A 16,699-nucleotide genomic window follows, 5' to 3' on the forward strand; every position below is an offset into this window, starting at 1 on the left:
GGACCATGGAGACAGGAGGTCGTTGGTCTCAGGAGGAGCTGAAATTACATATCAACTGCTTGGAACTTCTGGCGGGAGCGTTTGCGATACGAACTCTGGCCCCGCAGAAGATGTCTTGTTGCATTCTACTACGCATGGACAATGTGTCCGCGGTGAGATACATAAATCGACTCGGAGGGACCCGATCTCGTCTTTTGGCAGAGATAGCCAAGGACTTCTGGCATTATTGCCTGGACCATCGTCTACTGGTGACGGCGGAATATATTCCCGGGTCATCCAACGTGATTGCCGATTGGAATTCACGACATTTGCGGGACAGCAGCGATTGGAAGCTGCATCCCAGCAGTTTCGAAGCGTTGAATCTCAAGTGGGGACCCTGTGTGTTGGACCTGTTTGCGTCCAGACTCAACAGTCAACTTCCGCGGTTCTACAGTTGGCGGCCGGATCCTCTAGCGGTCGGCTCGGACGCCTTTCTTCACTCGTGGACGACGGGCATTCTATATGCCTTTCCACCATTTGCCATGATCCAGAGAGTGTTGGCTCACACTCGCAGACAGAAAGCGGAACTAGTCCTGGTTACTCCTTGTTGGAAAGCGCAAGCATGGTTTCCGACCGCCTTGACCTTGGTCTGTGCGCCTCCGGTGCGTCTTCGGTCGTGTCCGGACATTCTCACGGATCCTCAGGGGCTTCGCCACCCGTTAGTGTTGCAGAACCAGCTGGTTCTCATGGCCTGGAGACTTTCAGGCGTCGCTGGCAGGTGCCGGGAGTTTCGCAAGACACTCTCTTTTTCTTATCCCAGGCTTGGGCACCGTCCACACACAAGCGATATGAATCGGCTTGGAAGCGATGGGTTAGTTGGTGTGGTGAGCGACAGAGTGATCCCGTGGGATCCGATATTCATCTAATCGTGAATTTTTTGTCGGAATTAGCCAAATCCGGTTTGGCATACCGGTCGGTGAATAACTTTAGATCGGCTATTTCAGCGGGCCATCCGCATGTGGAGGGCAGACCGGTGGGGGAACACCCTTTGGTTTGCAAGGTGGTGCGAGGGATTCGGTTAGTGAACCCTCCTCAACCTAAGTACACCGTACTTTGGGATGTTTCGGTGGTTTTGCGTTTTTTGAGGAACTGGCCGAATAATGAAGCCCTGTCTAGGAAACAGTTATCGGCAAAATTGACAGTCCTACTGTGTCTAATTTCATGTAGACGAGTGTCGGATGTGCGAGCATTGGATTTGGCAGGTAGAGTATTTACTCCTTCGGGAGTTTCCTTTACGATTTCCAGACGTACTAAGACGCATTCTCAGTGTATTACATATCCTGCATTTCCTCATCACAGCAAATTGTGTGTGGTCAAGTGTTTGAAGGTTTATGAAGATTGTACTAGGGAATTTAGATCTGATGTATCAGGACAATTGTTAATTGCTCTTCAGCGACCTTTTCGCCCGGTCACATCTGCAACCCTGGCCAGGTGGGTCACTTGGTTACTGGGTCTTGCGGGGGTGGATGTTTCCATTTTTGGAGCTCATTCCGTTAGGGGAGCTATGGCCTCTAAGTCGTTTGGGGCGGGTTCCCGGTTGCAAGACATCATGACTGTGGCGGACTGGTCGGCTGATTCCACATTCAAAACGTTTTATCATAAACCTATTGTGGATGTAGCTTCGGTGGTGGTGAATCAACTTTAAACTAGCATAATCGGAGCCTCCGTGGACTGCCATAGAATGAAAAATTGTCTAGCAAGCGCGACAAAGAATTTTCAATTCTATTAAGGACACGGAGGCGAGGATTATCCCACCCAAGCAGTTGGAATGATGGCATTATTGTGTATTTGCTATAATGTTGTACCCACCCGATAATCCTATACAGTGCCTTCAACGTCTTTTTGTATGGACGTTACGATGTCAGTTTCCATTTCAGGAGAACAGACCAAGCAACCTTGAGGTTCTGGAGTTTTGGCATCGACGAGGATGATACGGCTCATCAGGGAGACAACTCATCTTGGCAGAGGACAGATGACAGAGTTTCCGGAGAGGAGGTTCGAAGTTCAAGTTTGGACGCACGTCGATGGGGAAATCGGTGGTCCAGTGTTCAACGGTCAAGTTGGTGGACTGTGTTAAAGAGTTTTTCATGCAAAGAAAGAGGAAGTGATGTCGTGATTCGGACTTTATATACTAAAGTACTGACAGTGATTGGGGCATACTACTGGAGGGGGTTGTACTTCCGGGGTATGCTGGAGTTTAAAGTTGTTTTTATTGCCTGCTGTGTTTTGCAGTAAAGCAAAGAGAAGCATAATCCTCGCCTCCGTGTCCTTAATAGAATTGAAAATTCTTTGTTGCGCTTGCTAGACAATTTTTCATCCTTGGCATCTTAGAAAGTGATGAGAAGTGGCATCGCCTAAGGTACGAGCTGCACAGGAAAAATATTTTTTTCTGTGGCATTTTCAGGCTGCCCATGATGCCATCCGTTTACAAAAATAACACAATTCGTTAAGCAGCTCCTCAAAGATCTTCATATGACTGTATTCTCAAGAAAGGCCTCTTGTTTAGCGCCTCAGGAGGATTTTGAGCTCAATTTACAGGAGAAAGGGATGCGGTCAGTAGTTTTATACTTGCATTCAGTTTTAACACAAGAAGAGTAGGAGTCCACTGTCAGAACTCAACCAGGTGAGTGTATGGCCCATTGGTATCCAGCTGCAGCACCTGGCGGTTCCCGTAGGTGCCGTGATGCAGGACGGTCCCCGCTTCAGCCCAGGTGGGACAGCCGGAGAGTTGCTGCTGGCACTGGGTGACCAGCTGCATGTACAGGTCCAGTCCCTGGTCCTTACTCACATTGGCATGGTACTGCACACCGCGGCCCTTCACCTTTCCACCAAGTGTGGCTTGAGGAATGATCAGCACATCTCCAGGGAGGTCCAGCACAGAGACATGCTTCCCCTCCTCTGCCTCACACAGTTTCACATTCAGCAAGGTGTTCACTGGAAAAACAAGGGAACGTTCAGGAAAATTGACAGGGCAAAGAAAAAGCGTATAACATTCAACGTGAAACAAACAAACACACACACACACACACACACACACACACACACACACACAGCCCCCCAAAATCCAAGCTGTGAATAAAATGAAGCCACATACCCATTTTGGGGATTATTTCTTCTTGAGCACCTTTGAAAAAGCAGATATAGATGACCATTCCTCGGTGAATCTGGAAGGATACAATCAAAGTTTAAAAATCATCTGCCAAGGACCCCGAAATCACAAGCAAAGTAAATTAAAGCAAACTGCATACAAAACAGAGGCAACCAGGAAAACCAAAGTAGGTCAGGGCTCCCTGCCCGTGAGGGAGATTGTCTAGTGACCCAACAAGCTCCCCAGGAAGGACAATGACTCAAACGGATACAAATCTGATGTAAATGTCAGGTGTTTGCAGGGGCATTACACTCTGCAGATGTGTCCCAAGCTCTGGTCCATTCCCATCAGAGTCTCTACTCATGTGCATGCTCGTCTTTCTTTCATTTTAGCAATGGATCTCTCGTGTTCGGGGGAAAGGGAAGAGGGAGGCAGAGGTAGGAGCTGCAAAGCTTGGCTGTGGTAGTGGACTCCACAAAAGAGGTATTTGCTGGTGGCTTCAAGATCAGTGCCGTGGGGACCAATGTCGGCCACCACTGCTCTAATCAAACATTCATGGAACTGGTTTCACTGGAAGCACAAAGGGAGGCTTGGAGTCAGCCCTACACGGCTACTTAGATACAATGTCCATTTCGGGAGCACTAACAGAGCTCTCAGCTCATACTTTCATGGATGTCTGGCTCAGAGTGGAAAGGGCCTGCCCTTCTGAGGATCAACCTGCCCATCTTCAAGTAAAAGATTAGGCAATGGAGCCCCGAGAAGTGTGTGTTGTGACAATACAACCTTGACCAGCTTTGCCCCAGGGCAGTTCTAGGCCAGGAAGGAGAGAGGTTTATAAATCCAAGGGAGACAACCATGATGGATAACTACACCTCAACAAATCCCACACAGACCCCTCCCTGCCCATAGCACCTTAACCACTCCTAAATTCAGCCCATTGGTACAGGGTTACCACCTATTCCAACACAACAGGATACTCAGACATTAGAAGAGAGTAACAAGTTCATGCCTCAAGTCTGCAGGAGGTAAACCAGGAGACTAGGGAGAAAACAGCATTTTCAGTGATTTATCTGGCTCCTAATTACATCCCACAAAGAACGCAACATTTTAGCTTCTATTTTAATGCACATGCTTCATATATATACATACTTTAAGTGGTTTGAAGATTGTGGTGTGATCAGGCACTGAATCCACACTTATATTGAGGAACATTTCAATCTGCTCCACCACCTCAGTCTTGGACCTACATCTTTTAAAGCAACACCCTTGAAACAGCAGATTTCAGGTCTTAGGGTTTCTAGTGAGTGTTACACTGCCCTACAATGGAGGACGGTGAGATATTGCCCTCAGCAATATTGTCACCTTTTCCATTCTATGCCATAATTCTGTGGCTATGAGTGTATCAGTACCTAACGAGGCATCACCCAGCTAGCAGGTGCATTATTGCTCTAGCAGACTCAGACTTTGACACACTTAATTGTGTTAGGAGGAGCTAAGGAAGTCCTTTATATGAAAGAGGACGTTATCCTGCATTCACTCCGTTCCCTCACAGTTACCATGATTTAATATTGAATTGTACTGCATTGCAGCATTTTTATAGCGCCTACTACTCCTATGTGGAGCACTGACATGTTTACCTCCATGGGCAGCAAGCTACTCAATGTAGTGGGTGTGGCTAAAAGGTTAATGTCTTTGTTTTGATCCTATGTGGGAAGTGTTTCCAAGTTTTGCGTGATGACCAGAGAGGTGTGGTTAGTGTGTTCTGGGACGCAGCGCTTAGTAGTTCTGTGGATGATGGCGTATGAGTGACAGACAAGCAGGTGATGGTTTTTGAGAAAGCGGCCAGTTCTGCAGCTCCCTTTATGGTATTTATTATGATCAGTCTACTTATCTGGTTAATGTGGTCGATTGGCTAACCTAAATTTTTGTTTATAGATTTGGTACTGCTCAGGGTTGGAAAGAGACAAAAAGTAAAGAGATCTGCTGGGATGGGCTTTGTTACTATCATACGATACCCGAGTATCACTGCGAGATGGAACAAAGTGGTCAGAGTGTACATGTATTTGGGACCTGCAGTGATGGACTAGATTAAGGCCCTCCGATTCACCAGCACAACAGATCTCTTCGGTCTTTCTATGCCTGTTCATTTGGTGATGGATGAATATTAGCGGATACAGTACCGACGATGGACAAGCCCCGTAGCAGATCGGTCTTATGTCAGCTTAAGGGCTTCTGACTGCTTAGTGTTATGGTATTATTATTAGTATGGGCCAGAAATGTTATATATGAATGGATGGAACTATATAATACCCAGGCAAACCATAGGTCATCCCTTCTTAGCTGACCTGGCGATAGAAAGTAGTGTACTGGTTGGGTAATTCCCTATACGTGTTAGGAAGCTGAAGATTGGACTTGACGGTGTGATTGTTTTTCAAGGTTCTATCCCAGGAATGTGGGATGGTGCATTTATCTTGGAAATAGCCAGGTTTCAATTGTCTTCTGACGTATATATGCTCCTGGATGCTTCGAATGGTGGCTGGTGGCGAGGTCCAGAGCTTGGCAGTGCCTAAGAAAACAGTGCCGCCTTTGGCTTTCCTATGGTAAGGTGGTATGGTGATAAGTGGTGGAATTTAACTTGTAGGTATAGCTGTCCTATTCCTTCGGAGGCTCTTTGGACAATGCAGAGTGCCTTGAACATTGCCCTTTTTGCTATAGGTAGCCTGTGGAGTGATTGCACGACTGGAGTCATGCGTACTTTTGGATGAAGGTGGAGAAGTCGTCTCTGGGCGAGTTGTATTTTGTGTCCGATAATCTGGGTGTGCCACGGTATAGGCTGTTGACAGACTAATCTGGAGGAAACAACTGCGAAAATGGCTTGCAGTTTCTCTCGGTATTCAAGGTATGGGAAGATGAGAGGCAGTGTTTTCATTGTGTAGAATGTATTGTTTGGGACATTGTGACTATGTTGTAACGAGGATAGGGCTGCATTCATGGTTAGCCCTAGGTTGCTTGATGTTGTTAGAGGGGCCTCGCGTTCCGTGGGTCATACGGTGCTCGGCTTGTATTTTTGCCAAGGCCCACGGGTCATAGTCTCGGTCTTTGCATAGTTTAGCTTTAGAAGGTTATTCACCGTCCACGTGTTTAGGACATGAAGGCAGTAACCGCATGTTAAGGAGTCGAGGTCTTCGGCCATCCATTTTTAGAATGATTTGGCTGACATCTGCATAGTTGTAACAGGTGAGGTTGAATGACTTAATCAGGATTGGTAAGGGGCTTAAGTAGATGTGGAATAACAGAGGTGATATGGTGGACCCCTTAGGGATGCCAAGGTGTAAGGAGCGGATGCCAAAAGTGGCAGTTAATCTACACTTTGTCTCTGAGATAAGAAGCAATCCATTTCAGAGCATTTTCACGTCTTCTGTGATGATAGTCTTTGTAGTGATGCGTGGTGGTGGTGGACAGTGTCAAAAGCAGCTGATCACTACAGAAGCAGTAGGGCGGCTACTCCATTCCTGTCCACTGTGAGCTTCAGATCATTCCAAATGGATATCATGGCTGAATCTGTGCCTCTGCCTGGTCTGCAACCGGACCATTGCGGTGACTTTAAGTAGGTATCTTCCATAAAATGTGAAAGTTGGGTAATATATAGAACGTTACATACAAACGACACAATTGAGATCCTAATTGACCTCACCACACTCAAAGCCAAAAGCTCTGAGCAGAAGTGGAACAAGACTATTCTGCAACACCTCTGCACAGTGTACCATGGTGACCCCTTGAATGAGAAGAACGGAAAACCTACAACAATCCACTCACATAACACCGCAATATTAGAACAAGGAAGTTAGTAGAGGGAGAGGGACCAGGCTTGCCTCACCAATGTAGACCAGTGCAGATGAGATTCCAGTTCAAGCTACTAACCACTGAAAGCCATGCGCTACGGGGAGTTGGTTTTACGTAAGGTAATAAAATATTTAAATATGTTAAAAATAAACCTAGAAATTCACACAAAAAAACACTGGTTGAAGCAACGTTACAGTTAGGTGAATATGTCAGTGATAACATCAAAGTTTTGATCTAAAATTTTTTAAAAAACATAAAAATTCACCAGTTATAGTTAGCAGAGCTAACTACAACTTGTTCCCCCGTCATGAAATGCTTAAGACCTCACATTTTACATCACTCATGACATGTTCTATGACATCATTTATGACACCCAGAGACCTCTGTTGGGGACCGAGGTGGGAGACTTAAGGTCCCTGCAGTCCCAGCCGGCTCTCCACCTCCTGCGAGAGCCAGACTTGCTCTGACAGACAGGGGGCTGCTGAAAGGCAGCTCCCTATCTGTGTGAGCAAATGTTTTCATCTGTTTCCCGCACGCATATTTGTGTGCAGGGAAACATATGAAAACTCAGCTTTCTGCAAGCTGGAGCTGTTTAACAGCTCTATCTTGCAGAAAGTGGAGTCATATTTGCTTTTACTTGGTGGGAGCTGTCAGCTCGCACCAAGCAAAAGCAAACAGCTACCTCCAGAGGGTGGGCACCTTAGGAGGTAGCAGGAGCTGGGCCTGGGGAGTGGCGGTCCCCAGGGCCATAAATGGCTCCATGAGGGGGACCTAGGGCGCCCCTCCATCGTACAATTTAGCCCTGGGGAGAGGTCCGTGCGCCCCCCGCATTGATCTTATGTTTTGCCCCCGGGAGGTGGTGTCCCCGGGACGCAGGCGGGACCACTATTTTGATAGTGGCCTGGAGAGGTGGAAGTCCCCGGGGCATGAAGTGGGCCGTGCAGCCCTCCCGCATTCATATAAACATTTGCCCTGGGGAGATGGCAGTTCACATGGCATAGGCAGTGCCACGCCTGCCCCCCCTCATATTTATATATGCCGATTCCTACCCTGCCACCTACTCTTTTTTTTTAAAAAAAAATTCTGGGACACGGCCGAAGTCGAGTCCCAAGATGGCTGCCAATACTTCCTGGTTGGAAGTGTTGGCAGCCAATCAGATTAGGATCCTAGGAGGATGCGTGTCCCTATATATTCAAATTTGGATTTTCCTTAATATTTCCAAAACTACTGAATGGATTTACGCCAATTTACAAAAGGTCGCTTTCTGGACCAACAGCTACCTTTCGGCCAAATTTGGTGTATTGCCATTTAGCAGTTATCTATGGGAATTCACATGGGGAAACAAGTTTAGGGACCCCCCTTTTAACCTCAGCCCCTGCTTGACAGATCACCACAAAACTGTCAAGACAGCAGGTGAAGTGAGCGTCGTATTAGTTTTTGAAAAGTTTGCGAGGATTCGTCAAACAATGGCAAAGTTATTGAAACTCTGGGTAGTTTCCAAATTTAGGTGGGGAGCAGGTGTTTTACATGGAGTGAATAGCACTAAACAGACATTTGAGGTGAGCAGATTCAGAGTGTCTGATGTTGTAGGGTGCTCCATATAAAGAAACTGCTCTCAGCCTAAACGTGTGAACTACTACTTTTTAGAGCTTAAACCTGAACATTTCACCTCACTATACAGTTACTTTAACTATCGTTTTTTTCCAGTGAATTTCTAGTTTTTTTTAACGTAAAGTAATACTTAATTACCATCCGTTAATCCAATCCCCATCCGCGCATTGTCCCCCGCATGCAGCCAACCCCACATTGGGCACGGGCTTTGACCGCGTGCAGGGGCACAGGGTTGGCCACAAAGGCTGCTCCTAGGGACACCATAGCCTTTTTTTTGTTTGTTTTAAAGAGAGGGGGCGCGTGGTCTCCCTCCCCGTGCCCTGATAGGCCCTGGGGACCCCATCCTCAAAGGCCACTAATTAAAACTAAAGGGAAGGCGGCACACAGTCCACCTCCCTGGGCTGCTTTCTGCCCCGGGAACAAGTAAAAGTTTTTGGGGGGAGGGGGTCCACAACCCCCCTCCCCAGGCCTTTTTTGGCCCCATGGACCCCATTCCTGGGGCCCAGTGCATTTGTTTTTTTAGAGGAGGGGGCTCATGGCCCCTCCTCCATGGGCCGCTTTTGGCCCCAGGGACCCCATCCCCGGAGGGTCGGTGCAGTTTTGGGGGTAGGGGTATGTGACCTCCTCCCCAGGCCCATTTTGGCCCCTGGACCCCCATCCGCCGGGACCCAGCCATCAAAGGGTGGGTGCCCTGGTGCCTACCCAGGGCACCTACCACACTTTCGGTGGAGGTCACAGGGTGAGGTCCAAAGCCCCATGGCCCAAGCCGGCTGCCCGCATTAAGCGGGAGCCGGCATAGCTCTCTGTGGGAAGGAGCAATCTTTTCATCCATTTTCTTGCCCGTAGTGAACAGATGAAAAGTCCACTCACTGGGCAGGAGCATTTTTCAAGCTCCCACCCTCTGGGAGCGGACTTAGTCTTTGCTCTCGCTTAGCGGGAGATTTAAATTGCTCCCACCGAGCGAGAGCAAACACAGGTTTCCCTGCCTGTAGTAGAGCAGACAGGAAAACCGCTATGTCCCGGGGATGGGTCAGATCGGCCTGGGGGATGGCGTACCCAGAGCCATTAATGGCTCAGAGAGGGGGTCCGTGCAGCTCCCTCTGCTATGCATAAACAACCCTCTGCCCCTTTCTAATTACTGCCAGGCCCAGGGGGATGGCCCACGAAATTGGCCCAGGGAGGGGGGGCTGCGTGCACCGCATCCCTCTTAATTGCATAGCCGGGCCCTGGGGAATGGGGTACCGAGGTCCAAAATTAGCCTTGGGGGGCGGGGGGGAGAGGCCACATGCCCCTCCCACTTTAGTACACAGCCGGGCCCCACGGGCAAAAAACTGCCCAGCGAGAGGGGTCACGCTTGCACCCCCACCCAAGCGTGGGAGACTCGTTTTTAAAAAAATTGCAGCAGATTTGTGGATCCTCCGTGGATTCGCTGCAACTTGGGCAGAGACCCTGTGGGACCCCCACCACCAGGCCTAGGGGGATCAGGGTATTCCTACCTTGCCACCTGGTGTCTTTTTTACGTTTTTTCCTAGAGCTTAGTCCGAGTCCTAAGATAGCTGCACCACTTCCTGGTTGATGTGGTCGTAGCCAATCAGCACTCACTTTGAGATCTGTCGGGATCCGCAGAGCCTCCACGTCACTATATATACAAAGTTGTCTTTTCACTAATTATTAAAAGAATTACTGCACTGTTTTACACCACAACACAAATGGACGCTTTCTGGACCTAGATCTAGTTTGCTGCCCAATTTGGTGTAAATCCGTTCAGCGGTTTAGGTTGTAGCTGTGCCTAAGGTTCCTATGGGAAAATGAATGGGGAAAATGCATTTTGGAACCCTCTTTTCTCTAGGCCCCAGCTTGACAGATCACATCAGTTCTGAGATTCGCCAAACAGCATCAAAGTTATTAGAAACACAAAAAAATGCATTTCCTGTGGAAACACGATCCAAACTATAGCTACCCAGTAGTGGAATATATACAGAGGTGGAGAGGTGTGGCTCACTAGTTAGAGGCGGCAGACCCGTAAGCAGAGAATCGGCCAGGGACCAGGGTTCAATTCCCGACGCGGCAGGGTCGTGGACCAGGGTCAAAACGGACTCGATAATTCTCGCCTCGGTACCTACTCTAACCAGGAACACACTCGGCAACTCTGGGCATTAAGCTTGCCTCATCTCTACAACGGCCCCCCACAGACACCGGGGATGCCTGGTTTCACCTTGGAGATACCCAGAAAGGGACCATCTCACAGGGATAGCCAGGACGGGTTCCCCAGCGGTCTACAGCGCCGGGACGCCCTGTTGCTGGGGTAGCTGTGCGCTTTACAAGTCTACAACATTTACATTTACATAGACACACACACACACTGAAAAAACCAAAGGTTACAGGGACGTTATAGTTAGGTTCACGTTTTAGCCACTCAAATATATATAAAACCAATATATGTATGAAATGAGATTTTCCAGCGCCAAATAACCCATACATCTGGTACCCACTGGTGATATTTATTCTAGATTACATGTACACATAGGTTGGTGGTACAAGCATCACATGCAATCTTCTATGTCTAGAGTGGCAAAGCATACACACTGGAGAAAGGGATTTTTGTGGTTGTGACAAAAGCATCCTTTCAATTTTTGTGAATGGGACTGAACCTGAATTGAGAAGTTAAGACCAAGAATGAGGATGAGAATTTCATGTAAAAATGAGTTTGGAATTTAGTCCTGCCATAATAGTATTTCTGGATATTGAACTGTGTGTAGAGAAAGTGACATTATTAAGTGAAGATCTACTGTAAACCCACATTGGTGAATACAATCTACAAGCTAAATCAGGACAACCTAATTCATCAGTGAATAATACACACAAGGAGAACTCTGAAGAGCGAAGAAAGAAAAGGACATCATTATGGATAAGTTTCTCACTAGAGGGTGTAATCCGAAAGCATTGCAGAAAGCATGTTTTAGAGCTGAAAAAGGTGGTTAGAACAGACCTTTTAAAGGGTAAACAAAGAAAGAAAATTTATTTGACAATAAGGTTAGAATCATCACCTCATTAGCATTAAAAATGAATATATATACACACAAGAGTTTATGCAAACTCTTTGAGATTTTGAAATTGGATACAAATATAGGTAAATATATTTCTAAAAACCACAAATGCCTTTCAAAAAAGCTACTACACTGAAACAAATAGTCAGTCCTTGTGTCATTGTTAAGTCTCAAAATAAGAACATTCCCAAAAGTGCTGGCTTCTATCGAGCATAAGTTTCAGAGGCAACAAATGCTGAAAATATGTGCAAGTGTAAATTAATCGGAATGCTCTTCATAAATTGTAATACAAATGTTTGTGTATATCTAATATTTTGTTGTTCAACAACCAGGAAGCAACACTGTACTCGCCTGAGGTACTTCCAAATTCTTTATGAAGTCATAGAGCAACTCAGCCTTTGCACTGCCACCTTGCGTTGCGACCACACTGGTCTTGATCACCTGTTAACAACTAGTCCATCATTGCTTTCACCTTAAATACCTCTCTCCCACATCATCCATAAAGAGGCATTGTGGGAATGATAGTTTTCACAAATCCTGCTTAGAACAAATTAAATAACATACATTCATAATTCAAGTGACAACCTATTTTTCAGCAAACTCAAGTGCTGTGCTATGAGTGTTCTGTTATGTGAGTGACAAGTATTTTAGAAATATTTTTCACAGATATTAGAGGAAACAAACATTGAAACATGTAAACATATGGGCACCAAATTCAAAAACAAATCGAAGTTTTACCCAGGGTTACATATAGGCAACCGGATTGATACATTCCATGATATAGTAGTTTCGGAGCTAGAAAATATGGAGAAAGTGAAACATGGCCATATAAACGAAAATCACACAAGAGGAGCGTCAGGCAATGATTGGACTTCAGGAAATGACTCAATAGAAATAAAGCCAGCTGACAAAGGAGGCAATACAGTGATTCTAGACAGAGATGGATACGTATGGGAAGCAACGCAAATACAAACTACAAGAGATTAACAAATAATACAATCGTTGAGCTTACGTTAGATTTAAACAACAGACTTACAGAATGGCATAAAAGGGGCCTGTTGAACGATGAAGAAATGACAGTCTCATTGTACCCACCGTATACTTCTTACCGAACTCTGACAAGACCTCCAGGGAGACCCATCATTTCCAGCTGTGGGTCTCTATATGGAAATATTGCTACCTATGTGGTCTATTTTCTGGCACCGATCGTGTTACCTTAAGTTCATATATCAAGGACACTAGTGACTTCTGAAGAATTCTCATAGACAACAGTTGGCAAAACGGGTATCTACTTGTAATAACGGATGTAACATCGCTTTATACATCAGTAAGTCATGAAATTGGCCTAAGGGCCATCAGATACTTTTTGAAGCAGAGACCACTTGAGGAATTACAGCATACTCATATGTTAATGGAAATGATTGAACTGTGTTTAACAAATAACATCTTTATTTGTAATCACATCTTTTACTCCCAAATCTTTGGCACTCTATGGGAGTTTCCTTCTCTCCAAGCTATGCCAACCTTATGATGGGTTGGTGGGAGAAGACCATAGCTTGGAGAGAGAAAAATGAACAACACATGGCAAAGGTGGCCCTTTGAGATTCATAGACGATTTATTTTTGATTTGGAATGTAACTGAAACAGAATTTATTAAATACTTCTCAAAACGTAATAACAATGAAGTAGGTCTAAAATTCACATGTAATACCAGTACCAGAGAAATACAATTTTTGGACACAACCTTGTACATTGATAAGATTGAAATACAGACTACAGTATTTCGCAAACCAACAGCCACCAATAGTATCCTCCATAGTTCAAGCTTTCATCCAAACTCATGGATCAAAAGTATTCCTTAACCGGAATTCATAAGAATGAAGAGAAACTGCTCAAAAGCAGAAGAGATGGAATCTAAATTTAAAGATACAGAGAGAAGAAGAGAGGATACAAACACATCGATATCAAACGTGGTGAAGAAAAAGCAAGATCACAGACCCTTGTGAATGAAGAACGAAAGAACATCAATGTAAGAGACGAGGGAATTAGGATGATAACTACCTTCATTAAGGATAGTCATAAAATCAAGAGCATTCTGAATAAATATTGGAATGATGTGTTAAGTTACGATCCGGATATTGGTGACAAACTAGGGACTAGGCCAAAAATAACATTCAGAAAAGCACCTTCATTGGCAGACAACCTGGTAAAAAGTCACTTTACAATGAAAAAATCTGATCATTGGCTGCAGAACTAACAGAAAGGATTAGCCAAATGCGGCAAATGCAAAGCATGTAAAGTAGGTAAAAACATCAAAAAGCTTGAAGACCCAAGAAGCTAAACTTTCAGGATCAATGAAAAGATCCCTTGCGTCTCAGTATATGTAGTCTACCTGATTGCGTGTTTCTGTGGCAAAAGATACATTCGCAGCACAATATGTCCATTGAAAAAGAGAATCTTAGAGCATATAAGAGCGATACAGAATAAAGACACAAATTATGCAATTGCAAAACATATGCTCGCGCATGAAGGAAAGAACTGGTTGAACATAACATACTCTGGAATAGCCCACAGTCCCACGAGATGAACGGGCGGCAACAGAACTCTCAAATTGAGACGGATAGAGTCACGACTCATCATCAGGTTCACGACAAAGACCCATTCAGGCCTGAATGGGGACGAAGAAATGTACATTCATTTATATTGGAATATTACAACTCACTTCTGACTTTATTAGTACAGAACAAAAGACGAGGCTAAAGACTGAGTGATCTGGAATGAAAAGCATCGGAAGGATACATGCTCAAATAGTGTGCACTCAACAATAATAATATACTTGGGATAACTACATATCTCACCCAATAGAACAAGAATATGACACTGAGTCAATATTATATACATGGTAGTATATTTCCATAATAGTGAAATTACATACGTAGTGTAAGCAGGACTAAGCAATTTGTAACAGCAAATCTTGGGTATTTATAAATCATGAGTACATGCACTTTATAACGTGAATATTTGTTGTTGTAGGCTATAGGGACCACTTTGGCCGTCACTACAACATAGGGTGCATTATATAGACATTTAGTGTAGATAAATTAGAAATGAGCAATAGTATGAGATAAGAGCATAACCAGACTTGAGTATGTATTCCCGTTTTTTAAAAATATTTCTAAAATACTTGTGTCACTCACATAACAGTAAACTCATAATACAACACTTAATTTTGCTGAATAATAAGTTGAATCACTTGAATTATGAATTCATGTTATGTAATTCGTTTTGAGCAGGATTTGTGAAAACTACCAATCCCACAATGCCTCTTTATGGATGATGTGGGAGAGACGTATTTAAGGTGAAAGCAATGATGGACGAATTGTTTACCCTGATCAAGACCAGTGTGGTCGAAACGCGTAGGTGGGAGTGCAAAGGCTCAGTTGCTTTATGACTCAATAAAGAATTTGGTGGAATGTCAATGGTTTGGGGGACAGATTAAAACGTACTATAGTGTTACAATTTCTCAAACGGCACCAGCCAGATGTGGTGCTCTTGCAGGAAACACATTTGCTGGGGAATGTTTGTCAGGCCTTAAACAGATATGGCTACACGCTAGCGGCGCACTCAGGTTTCACCACGGGGTCGAGGGGAGTGGGGGTCCTCTTGCGTCGCTCGCTGCCTCTTCACATAGACCTCACCAAGACAGACCCGCAGGGACGCTTCACGGCGGTGTCGGGGCGTTGGGAGGGCCGGACGCTTAACCTACTCTCAGTCTATGTCCCCCCAGGCCTCCAGGCCGGGGCCTTTGCAGACCTGGGCTCATTTCTCCTTTCGCTTCCTGAGGGGCAACTTGTGCTTGGAGGGGACTTTAATGCAGTAGTGTCGGGATCTCGCGATAGGCAGCCACCTAGAGAATTGCCCCAGGGGCAGAGGTGGCTGGCGGACTTTCTAGAGTCCTTTGGGCTTACTGACTTATGGCGCATGCTCCACCCCACCGAAAGTCAATTTAGTTTCTTCTCCGGGGCTCATCACTCCTTCTCGCGGCTTGACCATATCCTTACCCTGCTGCAACACGATATGGAGGTGCTGGAGGTCGTACTCCTCCCTCGAGGCATCTCTGACCATTCACCGGTCCTTGCACATATCGTATTCGGGAGTAGACGAGAGGGCTGCACTGCACCAATAAATGCCTGGCACCTGAAACACGAGGTCACTAGGAAACACATTTCCACCTCCATCTCGCGTTACTTTACAGAAAATGAGGGGTCGGTGGACTCCCCGGTCACCCTGTGGGAGGCATTCAAACCTGTGGTGCGGGGTGAGGCGCTGTCGGCCATAGCGGCTAGACGGCGTGACCGAACCCAGCAGGTCACGACACTTGAGGCGCAACTGGAAGAACTAGAAAAGGAGGCGACGGCTAGCGGGGACCGGGAGATTAGGCACAAGATGCAGCTCAAGGCTGCGGAATATAGAGCGCTGGCGACCCATGAAGCCCAGACGGTGGCGCGACACAAAATCGGCAGAATATACGACCAAGGCGATAAGGCAGGGAAACTCATTGCTTGGCTTGAGCGGAAACAACGGGCCGGCCGGGTGGTGCCTGAGCTGCGCACTGAAGACGGGAGAGTGATTACAGAGCCCCGGGCAATAGTACAACAGTTTGCCAATCACTATCAGCAGGTCTATAGGCGGGAATCGGACCGGCCGGAGGAGGACTCCATGGACCTCTTTGCCGACATACGCATGCCCACTCTCTCGGACACAGACCGGGAAGCTTTGGATAGCCCACTCACTGAGGCTGAGCTGCAGCGAGCGATTGGGGACCTCCGCACGGGTAAGGCGCTCGGTCCAAACGGCATTCCCCTAGAGCTCTACAAGCTCCAGCCAGACGTCACTAGTAAACACCTTAAACTTATGTTCGACCATAGTAGGGAAGTGGGGCTACTGCCCCGGGATCAGCGCATAGCGACCATAGTGGCACTTCCGAAAGAGGGAAAACCTAAAGACCTATGTGCATCATACAGGCCCATTTCGCTCCTAAACGCGGAACCCAAAATACTGGCGAAAACGT

At 46.1% G+C, this 16,699-nt stretch overlaps 1 protein-coding gene across 1 annotated transcript in view; it reads right to left on the reverse strand.

Moving 5' to 3' along the window:
- Positions 1-2,360: 2,360 nt before the first annotated feature.
- DTD2 (D-aminoacyl-tRNA deacylase 2) overlaps positions 2,361-16,699 on the reverse strand; it is a 65,925-nt gene continuing 51,586 nt past the window's right edge. The window contains exons 3-4 of the mRNA XM_085627410.1: positions 3,134-3,203; positions 2,361-2,973 (exon numbers count right to left, since the gene is read on the reverse strand). Coding sequence (XP_085483536.1) covers positions 2,648-2,973; positions 3,134-3,203 — 396 coding nt within the window. The 3' untranslated portion in view covers positions 2,361-2,647. The remainder of the gene's footprint in view (positions 2,974-3,133; positions 3,204-16,699) is intronic.

This window comes from Triturus cristatus, chromosome 9 (genome assembly GCF_964204655.1).
Source record: "Triturus cristatus chromosome 9, aTriCri1.1, whole genome shotgun sequence".
In the NCBI taxonomy this organism is placed as follows: Eukaryota; Metazoa; Chordata; class Amphibia; order Caudata; family Salamandridae; genus Triturus; species Triturus cristatus.